The following is a 25,651-nucleotide window of genomic DNA, read 5'->3' on the forward strand; positions in this document are numbered from 1 at the left end:
TCTTAAAGATTTATACATGTCATTCATCGGAAAGAGTCAACACAAATGAGAGCAAATCTCTGGATGTTTCTTATAGTACCCTTTTTTAAAAAAAAATCCTAAGCTTCAAATAACTTTCAAAGCAAAAATTCAAAAATTCAATATAATGTAAATCTAGATACCAACTGGACTTTTCCACTGAACATGACACAGAAATTCTATAATTCATATGGAAAAATAAGTTAAGAAAATTCTGAACAAGTAGGGGAAACTTGGTCTTACAGAAAGTATGTCTTCATGTTAAGCAGTATTGTTAAATTAAGGTGGCACTGATGCAGGGAGCATCTATGTTCATGCCATAGAGAAGCAATACAAGACTCTGGCTGATGTCCTGTTTGTGTTACCTGTGTGCCAGTATGAAGGCCTTTGGTAGGCTGTAGGCAGCCATGGATCCAGGTGTGAAGAGAGGCAGGAGTTGAGGACTGGGAGAGTGCTGCCTAGGGCACATGGGCTTGTTTCAAGCTCTCTAAGGGGCTTGATGGGAGAGTGATGAAACAAAGATAGAGCTGCCCTCCAATCCATGCATCCACTATGACAATGTCATTTCAGAGCCAGACAGACTAACTTGAGTTCACTCAGCTCAGCCTTCATTCTTGTCAGAAGAAACTGAAACCTATCACAACAGAGTGCATGACAGAGGTCACATGACTATGGACTGGCAGAACCCAGTAGGAACTTTAGTCAGGGCTTAGCCAGGGTTCATTCCAACCAGACTATTCTGTCCCTTGCCATGGCAGATGAGGTCCATGTAATCCCATCTTGAACTTCTCTTCTTCCTTAGTCTCCACAGCAACTCTACTTACCTATTCTCATCTCTTCATTGGCTTTTCCTCCATCATTTCTGGATTCTGTTCCTCTCCCACACCCTGACTTTAGATGTCCCCACCAACATTGGCATACCCCACTGGGCTGCTCAATTTGTTCTCTTCCTGAATGTCTACAAAACCCTGTGGCTTCCATACAAGCTCTAAGCTAACAGCTCATCTACCTATATCTCCACCCCACTGTCCACTAGAAACACACCATTCAATGAAAGCACAAGATGGGTAAGTGAGCAGAACCATGCACATGGCAGCAGAGCAGCAGCACTGTGGAAAAGCCATCGACAGACCACACTCACAAAGATTTGTTGCCATTCAGACATGGGGATTTTCTAAGCCAAGAGCCTCACCAGGAGCAAAATAGACTGTAGGTCCTGACCAGAATGCAAAGCAGTTTTCATAAGATGTGACCATGTCACTAGAAAAACATTGTCAGAGGAGTCTTTCTATAAGAAGATGATTGCAATGGAGGAAGAATTTAATGGTGTCAGCCAGTCTTGAGGAGGCACAGGGAATGCTGCTGTGTGAGACATGAACAAGACTGCACCAGGTGCAGCTCAGCCATCCAACCAAGGGACCACAGGGGACCAGCCTAGCCCCCTGGCTGCCAGGAAAATTGATGAGTTCCAATGAATGTTAGTGACTTCGGCCACCAGGCACCTGTATGATGACAATTTCTTTTGTGTTCCTGGTTTATTCCACTTTCATTTGTACAGAATGAATACAATTTAGTGATCTATTGCCCAGAATGCTGAACACAGTTAATAATAATAGATTGTACATTTCAAAATTGCTAAAAGAGTAGACTTTAAACATCCTTATCTCCCCCCAAAAAGGTGAGATACTTGATCTGTCAACTTGTTTGATTTGATATGTGAATATATAAAATCACATTGCACCATATAAATACATACAAATATTATTTATCTATGAAAAATAAATAAATATACAATTAGAAATAAAACTTTGTTTTTAGTCATAGGTCTCTTCTTTAGAGGTTAGGGCCGAGTTTACAGAACTAACTATGGCATGAAGGAAATACACAAAAATACTCTAACACCTTACCTGGTCCCAGGGAGAGATCGTGCTCCCAAAGCACATGAACAAGTATCCCATGGCAACCAGACATATCCATATCACCAACGAGAAAACACGGAGAAGCTTCTTAAACACAGACTCAATGCAGACGAGGATGAATATGGCAAAGAAAATTGCCAGGGCAGTTGGAACTGTTATTAAAAATGCCACATGCTCTTCAACTTCCTGAGGAAATAAAAACAAAATATAGAGAAGTTACAATTGAGAGACACTTTGATAACAATGATTTATGTTACAATGTTACTGACGTTAATCAGTGTCAAAGTACATTGGGTTTAAAAACTATTTCAAAAGGAGAACAATTTGAGCTTCTAAAAATTTAAGTTTTTTATTAAATAACTATGTTTTTTCTAAATAGATCATCCAATATTGTCTGTTTAAACTAGGCAAAATAATTAGATCCTCAAATATACATTTTCCCTGAGAAATGAAGAAATAAATTTTGTGTACATAAGCCCAAGAAAAGTGAATGAATTCAAGGCCACATTAATGCCAGGAAAAATAAGACCACCAACTTCAGTCAGGGGATCATAAGTATCCTGACCTCAGGAAATAAAGTCTTCCAAATGGATTTGAAATGTTTTATTAAAGAAAATATATTTAACTTGCCTCAGTTTCTGAAATGATGAGCTTTTATCTTAATGCAAATGGCAATTAGTGTTTTAATAGGAAAAGGTCAGAAAGTACTAAATATAGAAGGCTGGAGAGCAGGAAGTGCTTAGCGGAGTCCGCTGTACCTGCTGTTCTACATCTTTAGACTCTCAGGGCTCCAACAGCAAAAGAAAATGAGAATTTATGATTAGCCTCTTATTGATGTATTTTTCTAAATTCATTTTCCCACATTAATACTCTTTTTCTATTTGTGTCTTTACACACACACACACACACACTATTTCAATTCTACACGATGGAGCACCGTGCTGTAGACGTCGTGTTTCTCCCAATCACACAAACATGGACTAAGGCTGCAACTTCTGAAATACCTGAAGCTGGGACTGTGTATGGTCGGCAGTCACCAAGAGATGGAACACAGTCAAAGGTCTGTAATCCTCATCCACACCTATGCAGTTACTATCATACATCAGAGTTTCAATCAGAAAACCCACATGGTCCAGACCATGAAAATTTCCTTTGAGTTTTGGAATGGTAAAAGTTAACAGAGACTTGTGGAGTGGATTAACCATCTATCAAATGCTGGACCCAGATGATCCCTAAGCTGTCCTGGTGAGTACCAATTTCCTCCATCCCATTAGCAGCTCTAACATAACACTGGAGACAGCTCCATCCAAACACCAAGCAACTAAGCATAGAGAGACAGGGAAGCACAGCATAACAGCTAAAAACCCACAGGGAGTCCAAGTTACCAGCAAGGGAGCAGAACTAGGACCCAGGCCCATCCAACTGACTTCACTTCTCCCTCACAATTATACGCGTCAATTGATGGAAACAGGCGGCAATAATAAGAATAGTAAGTGCTAGTGAGCACAATTCTTTGTGCTAAGCACTCTTACATATATCAATCTCTTCCATCCTACAGGTAAGAAAACTGAGGCAGGGGTTGTAAGCTGGCCAGGAAGAGAGCCGGGACTCCAGCCTAGTGATCTCCTGCAAGATCTGCACAGCAGGTGCTCAGTCCTCTGGCCATGAAGTGGACAGCAGCTCAACCAAGCCAGATCTGTCATTGCCTGGACAGAAGAATGTGTGTTTCCAGAAGTAGCAGAAAATCAGGGTACTCAACAAAATGCTCTTATTGTCTCCCTCCACTGCTATTTTTATCCATGACCACCTCCCTGAGTTATTACTCTTAAGCCTCCGACACTTTTAACAATCATTGCAAAAGGGTGTATTAGAATCTACCTGCAAAAGCTCCCCAAAACTCAGACACCACAAATCAGTGTGCATGAGGCATGACAGAACATCGTCTGAGGATATCAGATTCAAGATTAGGATTGCTACACATGTGGAGCCTTGCAAACCAACTTCATTTTAAACCTCACAAAATGCACTTAGCTGAGCTGTGGGTGGAAAGCTGGCCCATAAAGAAGCAGAAGACTATGTTTCTAGCGTGACTTGTCACTTTTTTTATTAATTGAATTAGTGACTTGTTTCATTAATTCAGCAGAGGAGAAGCTATCACCAAATTCACTGGCTCTTGCATCTCCAGAAAGACTAAAAAGCATTGAAAAGTATGCATGATTGCAAAGTAAAAATTAGTAACCTCAGAAACAGAAAGATTGTGAGGCAGTCCATCCAGGAAGCGGGGAACAAGCTGAAAGCCCTGCTGGAGCTTTTCCTGCACTTCCTCTTGGAAAGTCATTTGTAGAGATGACAAACAGCCAGTGTCTTGATGGGTATAGCATATATATAAGACTAGATGTTGGTTTTGCTTTGCATAGTGGAGTTTCTATTCTCTGGCTTTTATTTTTAAGTTTTTAAATATCAGGTAACTAAGACACTTGTGTGAGCAGTAGGGCGCCTTCTCCAGTAGTCACAGGGGCACAGTGCCTTGCTTCCACAGTTAGGGGCCCACAAAATATTTTAATTTCTGTTAAATTAAGAACAGAAAAAAAGCACTAGCATTTAGGATCAATTATATATGTCTTTACAATAACACAGTTGCAAACTATAAAATGTTGCATATTGTTTTGGGGAGGAAGCCCCGCCCAAGTCAAAATGAGATCCTGGGTAGCTGGTCGTGTTCTTGCTTACCAGGAGGTGACATCACCAAGTATGTTCTGCATAGTAGCAGCAGGATCAGCTTCCTATAGTCAGACCCGCCTTGGTAGGTGAGTCAGATCCCCACATGGCCAAAGGCACAGGACAGTCATCCACTGCTCACAAGACTGGTGACCTGACCCCTTGCAAAACCTGGGCCCACTGACAAACAGGGCCTCTTTAAGTTAGAGAACATCACTGATTTATTCTGCATCTGCCTTTGAATTCCAATTGTGGGCAAGGTTAAGATATACTTCTCCACAAATGAGAACCTTTTAGATGGTGTCAAGGAAAACACAGAAGAGCATTCATTAAAGAATGTGTGTGCTTATAAACTGCATTCTTCCCAGCCTTGCTGTGTGCATCATGCATTTTTCCTAAGGCTAAGTAAATGAAATCAGGACATGCACTCAGACCAGAATTACACAGCTCCTCTCCTCTCTACACCATCCCCTGTGGATGGGAAGACAACAAAGCCACAGAGGCACATGCCAACACACCACTGCTGTGTTCTTCTGAGCAAGCTGAATTTTCAAGCTTCAGAGTATAAACCATATACAGTCACTTGTAATAAGTAAACTAAAATATCAAAAACATTAATCTCAACAGAAAATTTTTATATATCCCACCCCTCCTCCCTAGGTGGAAAAAAGTTAACATATAATGCAAACTAAATGAAATCTTCTAAATAAAATGTCTTTAGTTATACTAAAAGGCTTTTAAAAGTAAAAAGAAAATACTACATAACATGCAGTAAATGAAATATGCTAAAATGCCTTCTACCAAGGAGATTTGCTTCTACCAGTATCATCTACTATAATGATAATGAGTTCCTATTGCTCCCTTTGAACACTATATCCTTTCGTTTTCATTCTATTCTCTGGCAATTTTGTACGGCTTCTTATTGCTAGGTCTATTAAATACCCATTGTTTTATTTATTATATGACTACGCCTTTGTCTCTTAGAGGCTGTTCTGCAGAACAGCTTATCTGTATTTTCATTCTTTTCCATGTACTTTTCATTTTTTTGTCAAAAGTACTGTCTTTCATTGATATGGTAAAGGATGGACTAATGCAAATGTGTCTGTATTAAAAAAATTATAATGAAGTGCTTTGAAGCAACACGAAAGGCAGAAACCCACTTTCACCATGTCCCGTTGTGCAGCTCAGGTGACAAGCTGAGCATCTTTAAGTCAATTCTTCATCAGACACTGATGGACACTGGGTGTGACAATGTACAGATGCACTGCAAATGACAGGGGTCACCGAGGAAAATGAAACCTGCATTTAGCCATGATCTACATTTGACACAATATATGTGTGGAAATACATATTTTCACTTATATTTGTACTGGAAAAGATTATTCCCATTCTTACCCATATACATAGACAATGTTTTACCATCAAGTATAAAATGAATATATATAAAAATATAATAATTTCAGATACATACAAATTTAATAAAATAGCCTCAAAGTGTATAAAACAATTTGCACAGAAGGAAAAGTAAACTAATCCACCAAGAATGGAAGACTTTAACACCTCCCCATAGCTATTGTTAAGCCAAGAAAACAAGACAAATATGGAAACAAACAAAAAGGTGAGAAAGATTTGAACAACATATTAGCAAGTTTAGCCTAATAGAAAAATGTAGAATTCCACATTGAGCCATCAGAGAGAATAATATCCTTTTCAAGTACAAATAGAACATGTATAAAAATCATGCTCAGTGGTAGAGGACTTGCCTAGCATGTATAAGACCCCTGTTTGATTGCAAGTACCAAAAAATAAAAACTATTCATCAGGTAACTTGCAAAAAAAATTCAATAAGAAGGTAGCATAGAGCCCATTTTCTCTGATCACAGCATAATTTAAACTAGAAGCTTATAGAAAAAACATAAATTAAAACTCATCTCATCTTGATGATATAAAAATCATACGTATAAATCACTTTTTCTTGAAAAAGTGACCATAGCATGAGGTTAAAAAGAATAATGAGCGCAGAGCATGTCAGGACTAATGGTGTACAGACCCTGCAGTATGTGGAAAGAAGCAGACAAATTCTAAAGCTGAGCTGATTTGCTCATTTAGTTTTGCTGGAGACCACATTTCTCAGAATCCCCTTCCTTCTATGATTCTTGGTTAGAGTTGAATGAAAGGGGAACTTGTACCATATTTGGGAGGTGAAAGTGAAGCAAGTGCTCACCAAAACCCTTCACAGAAAGATGTAACTATAGGCAGTCACAGTGGTCCCAGGCCTGCTTGTCCTCACCCCTTCTCCATGCTGCTGTCTTCTTCCCAACTGGTGAACAGTAACTCAGCGGTACCTGGCTGCAGAAGCACAGGTGCAGGAGCTACCCAGAAGCAACAAGTGCCCATAGACCTTTCCTCTGAGTCCCCCTCCTCCATCTTAGTTTCCCTTTGGGTGACCAGCCATATTTGTCTTTGCAGATTCCCTTGAAGTCTCTGACTTGTTAACTCTAACTAGCACTTTATGAAGAGATATTAGTAACTGCTTTATGGAGAGTTTTATTAATTTTTCTCCTTTGAGAAACAATTGCTGGTTTACTATCAGATCTTACAAGGAACTGAATACTGCACATGGGCCTCAGATTTGCCATGAAAACAAAGTTGCCCATCATGATTGAAGTGTTGTCTGATTGATAAACAACGCTTTGTTGAAATTGAAAGAAGGGTAACTAGAGTTAAGGTTCAGTTAAGAGTGGAGCCAGTGAATCCTTTCAGTTAGACAAAATGCCACATCAAGAAAAAAAAGCAAAGAAACAAACCAGGAAAGTGTCTTTCTCATACAGCAAGCTAGAGTACATCAAGCTGAAAGCAAAAAGACAGAGACAGGGAGAATGAGAAAGAGAGACAGAAAGCAGCAAATGTGCTGAGAAGGCAGAGAAACACCGCAAATTAAAGAAGCATGTCTTCAAAAGAACACTGGTGTTGTGTTCATCACTGACACTGTGTGATGACTGAAATCAAACAGCTAAGACATTAAATATGTTTTGAGAAATGTGTGTTCAAAAAAATTGCCAACCTAAATTATGGCTATTCTCCATATAAAGGAAACTGTGGGTTCTCTATCTGTGACAGGGCATGGACTGAGAAAGCTGTTCAGTCCCCAGGAAGGGAATATCCCCCATGCTCAATCCACATGTGAGCAAGAGGATGGCAAACAAGAACTCCCAGAGGAAAGATTCAGAGGCCACAGAAAACATGACACAAGGTGCCTGTTCTAGCTCAAGAGTCTGGGTCCAATGAAGTAGCAACCCTAGTCTCAGGACTAAGGAACAAGAAGAGCATACGGAAAACCATAAAACCTTAGTGAAGCACACAGATGAGTGGAGAGATGGCCCATGTTAGGGAAAGAAAACCTTAGTAGCATAAGTAAGCAATTGTCAGAAATGAATTGATAGATTGGATGTGACACTTAAAAAACCCTCAACAGAATTTTCAAATGGAGATTGACACAAACTGGTTATGAAGTTGATATGGGAGAACAAAAGGCTAAGAATACCCAAGGCACTGTAAATGGAATTCAATAAGATGTTACTAGCTCTTCCCAGCAATATCAACACTTAGTAGAGAGCTTTAGTAATGTGTGTGTGTGTGTGATTATGAAGGGTTAAAAACAAAAACAAATCACCTTAACCAACAGAGCAGGACAGCCCATGGTAAACTATTAACATGCAGGATTCTTTGGTATGACCCATATGGGGAAAGATTAACTGGAATGTGTCAGTTTATATGCAAGAAAAAAATCTGAAGATGGACTTTTTTATCTAAACATGGCACTATACAGATGCTATTCGACTTTGGGTAGGGTTGCCCTGATAATCCCATCAGAACCTGAAAATATCATATGTGGAAAGTGAATTGAATAATTGAATGCACCAAGCCTGTTGAGCATCCTTCCATGTGAGCAACACATGACATGTGGATTGTGCCCCCTTGGGATGCAGGGCTGACTGGTCACTGAGGTTCCCTACTGCTGCCTGGCATCTTAAGAGGATTATACCACATCTTGCTTATGCAGGAAAAGACCCCAATTCAAAATTTGAAATATGGCTTTTATTGAATGGGAATTGCTTTTATACCATCATTAAGTGAAAAGGCTGCAAGCTGAAGATCAGTAAACTGGGGACTGTCTACATTGTGTGTGTGTGTGTGTGTGTGTGGTGTAGTATGTGTTTGGTGTATGTGACAAAATTAACAAAACAAAAATGAAGAAATGATAAATACCAATTTCAATATGAAGCTTCCATCTTCAGGGAGACAGGAGAATGGGCTGGGGGAGCATATGAGTAGAAATGGCATTAGAGTTAGTGCAGTTCAGGCTGTTTGTTTTAACATAAATGAGTAAGCCAGATACAGATCGAGGAGGATTGTGCTGAAGAATCAGAGATTGATCAAATGATTAATCCCAATCTGGGCACCTAAAGTCCAATTCCAAAGACTATGTTTGAATCAACTGCAAACCCATGATGGGGAAGGACTGAACATCAGGTTCACCATGTCTGATGCATGGTAACAACTCTCCATCATCTATTCCCTGATCTTTCAGTGACCTTTTCAACATTTATAGTATTTATTGGTTCTAGATGTCTAAATATTCCCTTGAAAAACCTACAGACCATTAGTAGCTTGAAATCTTATTTTTTTTCTTTATTCTTTATATAGAGTTTAAAATAAGACAGAAAAGAAAACACACACACAATAATTTAGTATTGGGAGTAAGCACATAGGAGTAGGAGCTCTGTCTTGTCCTAGCAGTGCCATCCTAATGTCATGACACTTGCGGGATTGTGACAGACACTAGGGAAATAAGGAAGATTCCTCATTCCATGACCCTGCAGTTGGGGCTCCTGGTGAGGACTGGTCATCATCTTCTCCACTGAGGGCCTTCTGTGGGGCAGCTCCTCTCAGGATTGCCTCAGACAACCATGGCCATCAGGAGAAATCTGCAGAATTTTCAATGTTCTAAAAAGAAACTATTATGCTTTATGACTGCATGCTTCAATCACAATAAATTATTTACTGAAAATGCTTCAAATGACAAAAGAGTTGGAAATTTCCATTTCAGCACCAACTTTTTCAAGTGACTTGATTGGATTCAGATACAATTTGCCTTATGCATTCCTGGGTCGTGACCCAGCTTGCTAGAGTGAGCGCTTAGTTCTCTCTCTCTCTCTCTCTCTCTCTCTCTATCTGTCTCTCTCTCACTCTTCCTCTTCTTCTTCCTTCTCTTCCCTCTCTCAGCACAGTTATTCTATCACTCTGGGCTGGAGCACAGAGCTAGCTGGCCAAGTTGCCATGGTGGTTTCTGGGGTGAAGATTCTCTTTCTGTGCCCATTGCTCTCTCTCCTGAGTCTACCTTTGGGTGTAAATGAAGATTTTTTTTTAAAGGAACAAAAAGAATTATTTGTAACATTCCCCAAAACATTGACCTATGTACTCCTTCTCCAGTTCCCTTCTATCCCCTTCCTTGTGCTTTTGATTATATCTAACACAAAGAGGGCATTGAATTAGAACAGATGTAATTTTGTCAAATGGACTGGACACGAAGGGACTCAATAACCTTTTCTCTCTTCCCAAATGTGCCTGGTGGTGGCAAACCAGAATCACTAGCATGTATCTATTTCCTAGTTTCAAACCACACAGTAAATATCACCTATGACTCTTGGTAATTTTATACAAAATTATTCAAAGCCAATAAAAATAAAGTGTGTGGAAGACAATATGACTGTCATTTTGGCAAAACATTTAGTGCTAAGGAATGTTAAATTTTTGTTAAAACACAACTCTTATTTAAACCATCTGTGTTTCTTCCTATCTCTGCTTTTCAAAAAACAAATCAAAGGTACATGGACATTTATCACACAAAAAGAAACACGTTTCCTAATCTTTCACACCCAGAATGAAAAATTCTTGTTTTGTTTTTGGCCTGAAATACATCTATCTACAAGAGCACTTGACAAGGAGATTGGTCTGTGGCATAAATAATAACAGGAGAGGCTTACACGTGTTTCAGGTATGGTGTTCCCTTTGTTGTATAAATGTTCTTGTAGTCAGTCTTAATTCCTAAGAAGGATCAATGAATCTCATTCTGTTATTCATTTTACTTTATAGCAGTCACTGAGGAAAGGATAATTAAAATTGCCAAGAAGTCATACTCTAAGGCAAAACTGACCCAGATCCAGGTCTATCGACAACATTGTAATTTTCACCAGTAGGCTGTACAATGGAAATGCAGCTGCTGAGGAGCATGGGTTATTTAAGCACCAGCTACATGCTTACCCTGTGTTAAATAAGGAGGATGTTAAGTTCCTTCTCAAAAGAACTAACAATTAGTTGAGAAGACAAATGAACCCACAGAACTATCTAAACTTTCCCTGTAATGTGGGGTTTAAACTATGTCCTATGGTTCTGAGTTCTGTAAGCATTGGAAGCAGAGACCAATACAGATAGGAGTTCTCAGCAAGGGCAGGAATGTGGAACTCTGAGGTCTAGAAGAAGAGCTTAGATTTGAATGTTAATCACAGAGAGAAAGAACTTGTCTCAAAGGATGCCTTCAATCCAACAGCTGTAGAATGACAGACCATCCCAGAGAATGAGAAGCAGTTTAAGGGGTCACATCAGTGTGTTAGAGATGAGTTCATCAGGTGGAATGCCACCCAGGGTGATGTCACTGTCATGCTCACCCCATCGAGTGTGCAGGACAGTGATGGAAGGAATGAGTCATGTTCAATAGGTTTTCCTGAGGCCATAGCAAATTATAGAATGGACCAGTCTACCAGTGAGTGACGCCCAAACACCTAATGAGGACCCTCCTATCACTAATAGTTACTTATCAAACCTATTGATGTCATTAGTACATCCATCAGACACCACATATTTTCTTTAGAACCTATGAATGGTTGTAAAAGGGGGACTGTTTAGAGGAAGAAGAGTGGGAAAGGAGGGTGTGACGGGTGAGTATCAAAGAAGTACATTACGTATATGTATGGAAACAGCATAATGAAACACACTAAAAACTTTAAAAGGAAGGGGAAAGAGGGATTAAGAGTAATAGAGGGGGTGAATTTGATCAAAGTACATTATATGTATTGTGTAAATATTATAATAAAACCCCTTTGTGAAAGTAATTTATGCTGATAAAAAATTTTAAAACCATCAGTAAGAATTGCAGTTCAAAAGGAATGGCTACTTCATGCTGTAATAGTTAAACCAGGGGCTTCTCAGACCACACTAGCAAAGCTACAGTTGGCTTGTCTTGATGAGGTGAGAGCTGGGAGTATTTGGCCACTGACAAGAGACCATGCCAACCATTCAGTGAGTCAATCCTGAGGAAGCATCAATACTCAAATTCCTTTATCACTGAATGAGGAAAGGAAAATGAAATGTAGTCATTACCCAGAATGAAGCATGTGGAGGGCTGCTATGGTGCTGGGACCATATCTGGAAATCGCATACCTGCAGTGTTCTCCAGAAGAGTTACCAGAGACAAAGTCAAATGTGACCTTGGCCCCAGCTGTGTGGCAACATCAACTTGAAAAAAGTAATTCACCTCCCTGGGCCTCAGTTTCCTCATCTGTAGAGTTAGTGCCCTCCCAGCTCTACTGCCACTGGCTACACTGTGTTCTCGGGCAACAGTGAAACCCAGTGACGGCTGCTTCTGGGCAGGCCTTGTCCTAAAGGCTTACATCTACTGATTTGGATTACACCATATGAGGCAGGTACACTCTCACTTTACAACACAGAATTTGGAAAATAGGTTGAACAATCTAAAGTCAAAGTTGTAAAAGGACAAAGCCAAAGTTACAATGAAGACAGATGCTCTTAACCTTATCCTCTCCATCACTTTTAAACAGAAGGCAAGCTGCCCTGTGTTCATCTAATCACATGTTTTAATATCTCACAGATGCTTCCAACTCCCTTCTGCTGGTTCTCTAAATTAAAAGTAACTTTTCTGCAGAAAATTAATTTCTCCTTGGCTTCTGTTTAAATCACAGGTAAAGTATAACTAAAGTGAGTTAGTGAATTACTGGTTGCAAATTACAAACACTGCAGACAAGAATTTTCCTGTATATGTAGAAATTCATAAAAAAATATCTTTAGCTACCTTTGTTCCAGTCACTATGGACTTGTTCTGTTCCCCTTTACCCCCAGAATTCTGGAACTAGAGAAAGAGCTCACAGAAATTCCTGCTCCTTGAGATGTGGGGCATTTCTAGCTGCCTTCCAGTCTTCACCCTCCTAAGAAAGGGTGGGTCTTCCACACTACTGGGGGTGCTGAAACGTTAGAACAATAACTCCAATTTCCCTTTACAAATGATTGAGCATGTTTAATTGTTTTGAAAGAATAAGATTCTTCCTTAATATATAGAAAGAAGACCAAATGCTAGAAAATTGATTTGTAATGAGAAGTATTCATGGTTATTGTTTTTAAAAGGTATATCACCATAAAAAGAGTGGGTCATATACTCAGTCATACACACTGCCTATTTATATTTAATGAAAGTGGGCCGGGGATGTAGCTCAGTGATGAAGTGCTTTGCTTAGCATGTACAAGGACCTGGGTTTGATCCCCGACTCCCAGGAAAACAGCAACAATTTTTTGAAAAGTGTACACTCTTCTTTCAAGGTCATGCTAAGAAAACAAAACTATTTTATTGAATAATCTGACTACTTGAAACTTATGGGAACATAATTTTTCCTTCAAATTGAAATATTGACTCTTCCTAATCATAAATATCAACCAAAACAAATCTCACTGGATCCAGCTGATGTTTTGACAAACTAAAATTATGGCCTCCTCTCCTAACAATTTTGAAGAAAGCTGGGTGATTTGGGACATTATAATTGAGAGGATGTCATTCTAAACAGGACTTTCATGCCTTCAGGAATGAGAGCCAGCCTCCAAAGCAAAGTGACATGGTAAGATTTATACCATAGTTTCGTCTCATTAGTTCTAAGTCTTCTGCTTCAGAGCCAGAATTATTTTGCTCATCCTCCCCCGCATGACCTGTGCCGGACACTCAGTAGATACTTAATCACTGATGTCAAAAAATTAGAACTCAGACTTTTCATTAAAACCTTCCATGATTAGTAACAGAAAATGTTTTATATTATTAAACAGAATATGAAAATTCAAGCCATGTCATCATGTAGTCTATTTACTTTGAGTCACATCTTCAGATAGGTCTTTACACGTATGAAATTAAACTTATTCTGTAGATTTTTACATGGAAAATAATAACTTATGCAAGACTGTAATACTGCAATTCAGGATTTATTTTTTCAGAATAACAAAAAAAAATACTTTGGAGGGTGCCAGGCAAGGTGGTTCACACCTATAATTCCAGCTACTCAGGAGATGGGGATAAAATCCAGCTCAGGCAAAAAGTTAGTGAGACCCCCCCCATCTCAACAAAAAAGCCAATATGGTGGTATGTCCAAAACCCTATCTAAAAAAATAACTGGAGCAAAAAACAGTTGAGCTGTGATTTAAGAGGTAGATAACCTACTTAGCAATCATGAAGTCCTGAGTTCAAACTCCAGTATCACCAAGAAAACTTGAGGATCACTTTAACTTGTGGTCTGTAGGATGGAACCATTGACTGACCATAGATTGGAATTAAGTTTCAATTAGGGAAAGGCTAAGTCAAAACAAAGTTTGCTCATACAAAGGCAATTACATCCAACAAAAAATCTCTATATACTTGGATTATGCTAAAATCATTTTGTAATCCAAATGTTCCCGGAGACCTGGGCTGTGTTTTAAGCAAAGTGCCAGACTCTTTCTACTATAAGAACTGATCAAAGTCTAATGGAAATCAAAACCAGGCAGATTCTGGGGAAAAAGGAAACTGTCCAAGATTTCAGGCAGCAAAAATAGATCAGCTTTACTCCTGAATTACATGAGAGCCTTGCTACTCCAACAGAGTGCTTCAAGGTGGAAACCTGGCAGAGCCCAGTGCTGCCATAACACTTCCATTCCCAAGGTGGACCTCAGAAGCCAGGCTCTGCTCAAGGTGAGATGTGAACTCATCCTGGCCCACATCAGCACAGGCTAAAAGCTGAATTCCACCTTCAGTGCTCCTACACAAGCCATCTTTGACTATCTGGAAAGAGAACATTTATTTTTTTAAATGGAGGTGCTGACTATAATACTACCAAAAAACAAAGTAGAAACGAGCTGATGGGAACCCAGAGTCACTCCAGCCCCAGCTATGGTGCAGTTTTGGAAGACAGTGCCCATTTTTCCCAGGCACTGCCCACTCCAGGAAGCCCTGCCCTATAGCCTCCACCTGAAGATAGCCTTTGCACTAGATGGCGTCACCACCCTGGAACATTTCCACACAGCTGATCACTGTAAAGGATTTACATAGGGGGATATGAGACCATGTCAGGGACAGAACAGAACAGAATCCACTTCACTGTCCAGGGACAACAGTCAATCTGCAGGAAATGCCTGCTTTGCACTTAAAATGATTTCACTGAGCTCAGTGAAGGTGTGGAAATGGTTGATGTATCAAGGGATACTAAAGATGCCTGGATAAACTTTTAAAAGGTACCCCTCCACAATTTCCAACAAGAAAATGGAACGTAAAGGAATTGTTTAATTGTTTAATAGAAAGAATGAAGACAATTCAAAAAATTCTCTCGCTGATTGGAGGAACATTTAATCAATGTGGCTTAAGAAATCAGAGTGGCCTATCATAGGAAACAAAGTAGCATAAGACACATGAACTTGCCCCCCCTGCATTCATGGCACTATAATTAGACGGTCACCTGCTCCCTCTGTCCATTTAGAAAGGAACAAGTCGGAACGGTTTGGATTACAGGTTCAGGAAAATCACAAGCAGAAATGCCCTAGAAGAACAGATTTCCAAAGGAAAACTCTGCCAGGTTTTCTTCCCTGCAAGTGGGGGATAAAAAAGAGATATCTTTAGAGACTGTTTGCAAATGAAAATGGGCAAAAGTCTCTCTTCAAGTCCTTTTTTGGTCCTACAGATGGTAAAGAGCAATGAAGATGCCATTCTAGGGACCCTCGAGGCTGGTGTGGGGGCCACCCTCCACTCACATCCACACTACAGGGATTTAAAGGTGCTCACTGCCTGCTACACTTCAAGGAGCAGTGTATGACCTGTGACGTCACGGCTGCCCCCCTTGAATTTTCCCTTCTTGCTTCTTAAAACTCAATCAGAAGACAGTACCCAAGGCATAGCAGGGGGAAAATCCAAAACACAATTTAAAAAAAATCTGTGATACCAATCCTTCCCATGCATAGTATGTGAGCACCCTCTGGCTCAGGATATCCAAAACAAAGTGTCAAATACCAAAGAGGGCTATCTGCGCACTTGGTGAAATATGAACAGGAGCCACTTCTTTCCTCGTGGAGGCAAATAAATACAGGCATGTATTTATACTCTAAGCTCAAAAAATATCATTCGGTGGAGACATTCCCAGATCAAGCACTGACAAAAAGAAATCTCCCCGAATGATCGAGGCCTCGCACACACATGTGCACATGGAGATCTTGGGCAGCGCAAAAGTTTGAACCACACACTCAGAGAGCCGTAACAGGAAGTTAACGCTATCTACAGATTTCCTCTCCTGTTCACTGGGGCGAGCCAAGGATTTCTGCTTGAGAAATATAAACTGGCAAAACTGACATCAGCTGTTGAGCCGCGCTAGGTTCTTCGTGATGCAATGCACTTTAATAACCTGTACGAAACCGTAAACATGTCCACTACTTCTCTAGCAAAAGAAAGGCAAGGACCCATCCCAAATGCGGTTCACTTCTAGTCTCTGAGGATAAGCGGTGTGCAACCGCTCAGCACTCCATCGCTTTCTGTCTATGGGGCGATGCCCGTGCAGGTTTAACAGCAAACATGTACAGCCTTACCTTCTCCCCCCGCCCCCCATTTTCCTTGTCATTAACAGTTTCCCACGGCAAGCCTTTCACAGGGCTCCACAGCGCTTAGTCCGAACCAAAACGCCAGCTCCAAGGCTGTGCCAGTGGACGGGGTTGGGAGGCAGGGGACGCCCAGGAAGCCCGGGGCTGGCTCGGTGGAGATCTACCGGAGCAGCGGGTGACAGGAGCGGCGTCTGCAGAACAGCACAGCCCTGGAGTTTGCCCGCCGATGAGCAGAGATGTCACAGCCCCATGCCCTGCCCGGACACCTGGAGGACACCCCGTCAACTTTATTTTGGCCAAAGCCTTCCAAGGAAACTTTTCCCCTGCCCGCAGCCCTCGCTCGAGCAACGCCAGCCGCGGACGGGGCAGACGGGGCCGGTCGCAGCGGAGCCCCGGGCGGGGACCCGGTGGGCGATCGGGTCGCGAGCCGGTTCCCTCCCGGGCCCCGGCAATGCGCGTCCGGGCGCGCGGGGAGGCCACTCACCAGCCCGAGCGCGAAGAAGACGGCCAGCAGGGCGAGGCAGGCGCCCATGACGATGAGCAGCAGGAAGACGATGAGCGGGTGCTGCTGGCTCATGCAGTAGTAGGACTCGTACAGCCAGTCCCGGGACCGCTGCAGCCCGTCGCCACCGCCCGCCGCCGCCGCCGCCGCCGCCTCGGCACGGTCCCGCAGGTAGCGGCGGCGCCGCATCGCCTCCTGCCACATCGGGGCGGCTCTCGGGGCGCCCGCCGTGAGCGCCCGGCCGGGACAGCGCGGCTCACCGCGGCCGCCCGCGTCCCACCCACCCCCGCGCCGCCTCGGCCCGCCGGCTGCCGGCACCCGGAGCTGCGCGCAGGGGCCTCCGGCGCGGGCGGAGCTCGGCGCCCCGGGCTGGGCGCGCTGACGCGCGGGCGGGGGCCGGGTGGCGGCCTCAGGGCAGCTCCAGGCGCCGCCGCCGCCGCCGCCACCGCGCGGGAGGGGGCGGGTGCGACAGGGGCCCCGCGGCCCGCCTCCTCCCACCCCGCGCGCCGCAGCCGGCCTCCGCCCACCACCGCCCCCCGACGGCCTGGCCGCGCGCTCTGGGGAGGCTGCCCACTGCGTCCCGGGCCCTGCTGGTCCTCTGCCTCCACCCTCTCACACTCGGCCACACCGCGGTCCCCTCTCCTCCGTCCTGGCCCCTGCACAGCTTGGGCGGAGTAGAGCTCTGGCCCTCCTCCCCACGAGCGCAGCGTGGGGGGCCACCCTGGGCCTCCCCCACCCTCCCGCTGGGCTGAGGACACTGCGGGGATGTATGTTGAAGGGCAGCAGGGAGACCACTGCCACGCGCCACTCCCATCAGCCCCGAAATGGGGGGGGTCCGCAAATCCCGGCTCACTGTGTCTTGAGTGAACCCCCCACCCATTTAGTATCCCCTGCTCAGTGGACAGCGGAGGAGCGCCTCCTTTTCCCTCTCTAGGGGCGCAAAGGAGGGGCTCTGCCATCCCCTATCTCCCTGCAATGGACAGGGGTTCCCATCCTCCCCGCTTTCTCCTTTGCAGAAAAGGTTAGGGACTCCCAGGCTCCTCTCCACTCTCTGGGAGGGCAGGGGTCTTCCCTGGGCCGGGGGAGGGAGGATTTGGGAGGAAACCCTTCGAAGACAAAGTCTCCAAAGGAGGATAGATGTGAGAGGAGTGGACATGATGGATGAGGAACACTCGCTAGTCCTGGGGAGGCTGCCTCTCTTGTACCCTGCACTTGAAGCTTCACACTTTACAAGTGTTGAGATCTACCAGGCGCCCTGGTTGGTCCTGTTCCCCGCAGAGCCCCTTCTACCTGGCAGGGAGCACAGCTGGGAGCCCCTGGGCAAGGCTGGCTATGGAATTCACTCCCTTTGCCACTTTGGGGGACTGGTGGGAGAGTCCAGAGAGACCTGGCTAGAGCCTCTGGGGGCAGATTTCTGCAAAGACAGTGTCCCCTCCTGATATGTCTGGAATACAGGCCATTGCTGGAAGCCAGAAGGTTCATTGATGACCTCCAAAGTAGTTTACCCTCCTGGGAGTGTCATCCTGCCCAGAAACTCCCAAATCTTATCCTCTCCCCAAAACCTTTTCTAAGGAATCTAAGGCACAGAGGTTACCAACTAGCAGCTCAAGGGCCCTGTTCTGCATCCCTGCCAGTAGATGGTCAGCCTCAGGATGGCACTACCTAAGACTTCAGGAGCTTTCCTAACTGCTGGCTGTACTATTCCCCAACCACACAGGGGCATGCAAGTTGAGTGACTGTGTGACCCTTGAGTACAGGTCCCCGATCCGGAGATTTATAGGAATTTTATTTTTAGCAATGGTTAACACCAACTGGGTCCAGGGGATTAAGGTCACAGGATGGCACAGCTGTGCCAACCTCTGCAGGAGAACTAAACTCCCCCAGGTTGAGGGCAGGGGTAGGGTCCTGGAGGGAGTTCCAGGACACAAGGTCTTGATAAGGACTTTCTGCCTCCCCATTTACACACCCCATACCAGTCTTAGACCATTTCTTCTGCCAGGGATCAAGAGAGAAGTGGTAGGAGGTAATGAATGGAACCCCTAAAATCTCCTGGTGGCCCAAAGGTCCATCTGCCACTGTGCCTCTTGCAACCCTAGCAGCTGAATGAATCTCTCTTTTTGGACTGTCTGAGCTCTTGACTGGGGAACCTGCCTCACCATGTCTGAGCTCCCCCTGGAACAAAACCTACCCTTGAGCAATCTCAGCCTCTCCAGCAGGTCCAAACCCTCTCGTTAGACTTGATGCTTTCCTTTGGACCAAGACATGGGATTACCTTATCCCCAGATTTTAGGTTTATGAAAGTTCTGAGAGCAAGCTTCAATACCAGACAACACTGATAACTGAACTCATAAATATCCAGAATCTGATCCCCTCCAAGGAAATAGGGTTGAGTGGGAAGCTGACCAGTTTCTGTTGTGTTCATTCTCTCTTCCCAGGACTTTCTGGCTTCAACAGGTCTGCACATTTCCAGTCCTTTCCTGTGCTAGCAACATGCTGATTCAAGATTTATGAAGGAAAGTAAGTGCTTAACTCCTTTCTCCTTCTTTCTACTGGGGAAGAGCAGTATTTTTAATATCCAGGGTCTATGCGATTTGTATATTCTCCATATATGGTAGAGGGAATTGCAAAATTTTGTTAAAATATGATGGGAAAATATAATATAATTGGAAAGACTTTCCATGGACAGTCTGACCTTCACCTGTAGGAGATTCTTCTTGTTATTTTAGTGGTGATAACGGGGTGTGAATTTAGAGCTTCCCAGTTTCTAGGCAGGTGCCCTGCCACTTGAGCCATACTTCCAGTCCTTTTGCCCTGGTGATTTTTGAGATAGGGTATTGCTTTTTGTCCAGACTGTCCTGGACTGTTTCATACCTCCTACCCTCGCTGAGATGAAGGGACACAGCAACATGCCCGTCTTTTTTCCATTGGAATGGGGTCTCGTGAACTTTTTTTTTGCCTGTGCTGGCCTGGAGCAACAATCTTCCTGATCTCAGCCTCCTGTTTATCTGAGATGATAGACATGCCACTGTGCTCAGCTACTGATTGAGATGGAGTCTTGCAAACTTTTTCCCTAGACCAGCCTCAAACAAAGACTCTACCATTCTCAGCCTCCCAAGTAGCTAAGATTACAGACATGAGCCACCAAGACCTGGATTCCTTAGGAGATTCTTAAACACTCATTCCTTCATTTGATGATTCAACAAATACTCATCTTGTATACACTAGGTACTAGATGTTTAAGGGGAGAGGAAAGAAGGATAGGGAATCTGGAATCTCTTAAGCAAATTCTAGTGTCTTTTGAAAACAAGGGCTACACAAAGCCAACCAGGAACAAACCCCAATATTTCTCCCACTCGTCTCTCCCCCAATCCCAATTTAAATTGCTTCAGCTTAGACAAAGATCTTAGAAAGAATATAGCATAAGAAATTAAGACTACGTTGGGCTTCTCTGAGGTTTTGTCAGTTCTTTTGTTTTGTTTTTGCTGCTTGTCAGTGTTCTATATGTAATACAAAGATGTGAACAACTGTAATCATCATTGTTATTCTATCTGTGTTTTAGAATCAAATGGGGCTAAACATGTCTTTTAAAAGGTTCAAGATAGTTTCTATTTTGAAAGGGTTGGGAAAACAGAGGAGGAAACAAAATAATAACCTCTAGGCAACATGAAGTGAGATGAAAAACGCCCTTTAGTACAAAGCCAGGAGTATGAAATATACTCTCGCCGCTAAAGGGACTCCAAGGAGTCCTCTAGTTCATCTCTACGCCTCTGGGTAGCAAGACTGCTATGCAACGGTAAGGCACAGGGAGCAAGGGGCTTGCCCATAAACTTACTTTATATTAATTTATTTGTGACAAAATACACACAGAAACCAACTGTGGAAGCTCAACTGGACCTGAGGGATTAAAAAGAAAAGTGAGGAAAAAAGTGAGAGTTAGAAGGAGAATTTGCTTTCTCTGCATCACTAGAGGGCAGCCTTCCATCCTTATAAGGCAGTAGCAGCAGACAGGAGGGCAGTGTGTGAACTTGTGTACTTGGTGCAAGGTCCTACTATACCACCTTGAAATTCATAATAATGTTGAACAGAGTTCTGCATTTCCATTTGGCTACTGGCCCTACAAGTTTACAAACCTGTCCTGCTAGCAAGCTGCACCCAACATCATTCTTATCTCTACCCGCATGCACAGCTGGCATGGGTACCATCTAAGGAAAGGCCTCCTCTACCCATGGCTCCAGACCACCCGTACCCTCCTAATTGGACTTCTCGCACACATGACACACCTCACTGATTGTAAATCTATAAATCTTCAAGACAGCTTTATGCATCAATGGGTTTTGCTTTAAAAATAACCCATCTCCTAGTTCCTATTTCGAATCCAGTTAGATTAGCTCAGTCAATAAGAACACTGTTGTGTTCCTCCCAACATCCACAGTGCCCTGATTGATTAAATAAAGGCAGGCCAACAAGCCACACTAAGGACAGAAGTGGACAAGTGCTAACCAACCCAGGCATATTGGAGAGCAAAAAGCAGACTGCATTCATTTTTCTCTCTAGCAAATACATTACTAAAATTTATATAATAAAGTATGCATGGTATGTCAACAGATTCATTATCACCATGAAATATGCTTTGTGTACCCAGATAACATTTACATTTTATTGAACCAAGTCAAAGAATACACAGTCCACCCAACCGAAACCAGCTTATAGCTCCTAGAAGTCAAATTAACTCTTTCAGTTCATTCACAAACTCTTCTGCAGTCCAGGCTTCAGAACATCAATGAAAAACCTGCTGAATAGATAGATGTTCATTTACTTTTCCATCCAGAAAAAATGATGTCTATGTGCCTTTGAAAAGCCTGACTTGCTTGGCTTATTCAATGAAATATTTTTCCAATGGCAAAATTAGTATATAAAATCATCTATAAAATCTGACTTTAAGTCACTTTAAGTGACTTACTGGGATTGTTAGTCCTTCCTATATGAGAAGACAGACAGAACTGGTGTTTCACTGTTGGCACTGAGAATTTTTTTACTAGTACTGTTTCAAAATGCACCAAGATGCAAGAATTCCTCCCATGAGCACTCAGAGTAGGAACAGGTTAATAGCGAATGGGTTTCCAGCCAGTCTTCAACCTTGGGAGAGAGATCGATGTCTCTGCTCTTACTCAGAGGATGGGATTTGAAAAGCAGTGACTCATGCCCTGGAGAGGTGTACTCAGAATTTGTCACCTACAGAAGACCAGGAAGGAGGGGTGCTTATTTAGAAACAAACAGGCAATTTGGATACCTTGGATTTTCTTTTTATACATTCTTAAGTGACTAAACTTTATATCATGGCAACAAAATACTTGAGAAAACAACTTAAAGAAGGAAGGATTTATTTTGGCTCATGGTTTCAGAGGTTTTGGTCCCTGGTCACACTGGGTTCTGTTGCTCTGGGCCTGTGTATGTTCAGTGTGTGATAGAGCAGTGTCTCAACTCATGGCAAGGAAGCATGAGAGAGAGAGAGAGAGATTCATCAGTGAACTAATCCATTTTTAGCATCCTCATGATTCGATCACCTCTCAAAAGTGCCGCCAGCATGGTACCTTTCAAAACATGAGCTCTTTGGGGTACATTTCATATCCAAAGCACAATAGCAAGTGTCCCTTATAGTATTTAATTGAAGACTAACCTAGTATTACTCTAAAATTGAAATATAATGCTTTTGGAGAATAAGAAACAACCTATGAAAAATGCTGAATGACACAGTTTGTGAATATTTGTTTCATTTCACTTCCCTTATTTGATTCAGATAACATAATTATGATTTTAAACCACCGTTTGAGATTCATGAGTTTTTTGAATTTGAAATTAAGTCAAGCTCACTGCTGCTATTATTTCACACTGTGTTGTGATAATCATCAATAGTCAGATAACTTCTTAAAGTGCTGCATTTTGTTCTATTTCTGATGTCAACTGTACATCCTTGGAGAACTCAAGTAAGATCTCTGAACTTCAGTGAATTTACCTTTAAAGTAAGAAAATTGGGCTCTTTATTCTAAGGATCGTGTTCCAAAAAGATTTATACTACTGTGTCAGGTACAGGGATAGATTTTAATCAACTTTTTAGATTAAAGAGAAAAAATCACTTGCACCCAATTACAAAATGCAACCTAAATATATAACTGCACTAAGAAAGTGTGTTACTATTTTTCTAACTTTTCATTAACAACATCTATTTCCTTTGCATAAAGCATGGAAGAACATGTATCAGCAGTGTGCCAAGTAAATTTAGTAGACACACACAAATCTCATTTTGATATTAATGCCCTCACCTTCCCTCCCTAGCAGGAAGTTCAGTAAGAGCAGAATATTTTGCTTCTTTTGTTCACTGTTATGCCCCTATGACTTGAAATTTGCAAAAGACATAGCAAATACTCTAAAAGTTGGTTAGATGGATAGATAAAGAAAGACAAAAGATAACCTAATTCTTTAAAAGAGAATACGATTGACATACAGTGGTAATAGGTTGCTTTATTGCCTTTGACAGAAATGTTCCTGGGACTTAAAGTGACTATTTTTTATGAATAAACATGATCATGTTTGCAATTCTAAAATGGTAAGATTTCCGTGAAAGATTGAACTCTTCCTGCCACCAATTCCAATTGACCAATGGAGCAAAGAGTAACAGCACACATGAGGTAAGATCCTGAGGAAATAACAGTAAGATGAATCTACAGGAAAAGGGATTATCTGGAGAGCACCATTTGGGGCTGACTTTTTATCAAGAGAAAATGCCACTTAGCACTCTGAATTTCCAGTAATCTACCATGGATCAAACAATTGCAGGTAATGTCAGTGAAGCCTCACAGGATTTATGAAGTGCCCAGTTAGAAACTCATTCTCTGCAGACTTAATTACATTGGACTTCACAGAAAGGAGGCAGGGGCAAGAAAAAGTCAAACTGGAGAATGCCCACAAGGCCACTGATTGCCAAGTCTGAAAAGGAATTGGGTGAGGTAAAATGAAAAACATGGCTCAGAATTGGCTTGCTGGATTTTGTTTGTTCCTGCTAGCATTTTTAGCAAGAGCAATATATTTCTAAATATAATTTAAAATATTATAGCCTTGTGTTTGTGAACTGATACAGATTTCCTGTTATAAATTCAGAAAATTTTGCACTTCAGTGGAAGATTTCAAAAAGAAACCGCAGTTCATTTGAGGGTGTTTTTGCTAGCATACTGAATGTCACTGCCTGCGATAACTATGAATATCTTCATACCTTAGCAATTAGGCACTTCCCTTCCAAGTGGAGCCCTGACCACAGCCTGGGATCTCTCACAGGTGACAAGTCTGAAACTGAAGTCAGCATTAACGTCTGCCAAATCTTCCTCTAGCTCCAAAGCCATCTATAACACTGCTCAGCTAGACTTGGACTTGTCCTCCTCTTACTGTATCACCCGCCCACATCCAAACATCCATGACTCCTGCCAACCTTACCCAGCCTTTCCTCAAGTTTTCCCCACTCCACTCACTTCCCCTAGTCTCCTGTTCCTACTTGCAGCTGCTCTGCTTAACTCTCTGCTGCTTTTAAACCTCCTGCTTCAGGGTCCAGGTACATTGTGGCCCTCATTCCCTGTGGCCATCACTGCTCACTATTTCTAGACCTATACATCTGCTTCTTCCTTGGTGTGCCATTCACACACCCAGGCTCTCATTCATCTGCCTCTCTGTCTGGGGCTCTACATGATTTCCTTTTACCACCCGTCCTCAGCACCATCAGCTGATTGTAGACTACTTCAATCCTGATCACTTTCCTAAAATAGCAAGTCACTATTGCCAAACAATATTTTGGGTATTGGGACGCTTAAGTGAAAGACACTTTTAGAGGATGTCTTTTACTGATGCATCATAATGTATGACTAGGAGCAGGCTTATTTTGTCATTCGTTATAATAACAGCATGATAATTTGTATCAATATGGACAAGGATGTCTAAACACTACATTTTTGAAAATAGAATTTGAATACATAGATGCGTAGTAACTAACTTTTCATATAAAACTGGTTACATTAATAAAATACTGTCCCAGTAATAAGTGGTATTTCATATGAAGAATCAATTGAACCTTTCTGAAAAAGACAGAGCCTACTCTCTCCCTCCTGCAAACCAGCTTCTTGAAGTGCACTTTTCTCAGCTTGAACTTCACTACACAGTGGTGCCTGGGACAATGTTTAGGGAAGGTTGCTGGGTTCTTGTGGCCAATTGCCTTGGATTAAATAACCTCCAAATGGCCAGATACGGTCAATGTGCCCACTCTATCTAGACAGGCTGTATTTGCATTGTTACTGAGAAACATGGAAGATGTTTTCATGCTCAGCAGGCTAAAGGAATAAAAAGACAATCTTAAACCTAGACATTCATTATTGCATTGCAGACTAATAACTTATACATGAAAAAGATCTGCCTCTCCTGCTGTGGCAGTGCTGTTCTTGACTTCTAAATGTATTCTTCCCAGGAGTCAACAAATAGAGGGCTTATCTTTTTTTTTTTCATTTCT

General features: G+C 42.4%; 1 protein-coding gene and 1 long non-coding RNA gene across 6 annotated transcripts in view; one reads left to right on the forward strand and one right to left on the reverse strand.

The window, feature by feature from the left end:
* Nucleotides 1-17,325, reverse strand: part of Adcy2 (adenylate cyclase 2) — a 370,478-nt gene extending 353,153 nt beyond the window's left edge. For all 5 annotated transcript variants that reach the window (XR_012449249.1, XM_074077754.1, XM_074077756.1 and 2 more), the window contains exons 1-2: nt 17,089-17,325; nt 1,926-2,123 (exon numbers count right to left, since the gene is read on the reverse strand). Coding sequence is in view for 4 of the 5 variants with exons in the window: in XM_074077754.1 (XP_073933855.1) it covers nt 1,926-2,123; nt 17,089-17,310 (420 nt within the window). In the remaining variant the exon portion in view is untranslated. The remainder of the gene's footprint in view (nt 1-1,925; nt 2,124-17,088) is intronic.
* LOC141424236 (uncharacterized) overlaps nt 17,138-25,651 on the forward strand; it is a 34,790-nt gene continuing 26,276 nt past the window's right edge. Inside the window, exons 1-3 of the long non-coding RNA XR_012449250.1 lie at nt 17,138-17,277; nt 19,542-19,623; nt 23,642-23,792. This is a non-coding gene — a long non-coding RNA (uncharacterized lncRNA). The remainder of the gene's footprint in view (nt 17,278-19,541; nt 19,624-23,641; nt 23,793-25,651) is intronic.

Source organism: Castor canadensis, chromosome 6, assembly GCF_047511655.1.
Source record: "Castor canadensis chromosome 6, mCasCan1.hap1v2, whole genome shotgun sequence".
NCBI classification, from domain to species: Eukaryota; Metazoa; Chordata; class Mammalia; order Rodentia; family Castoridae; genus Castor; species Castor canadensis.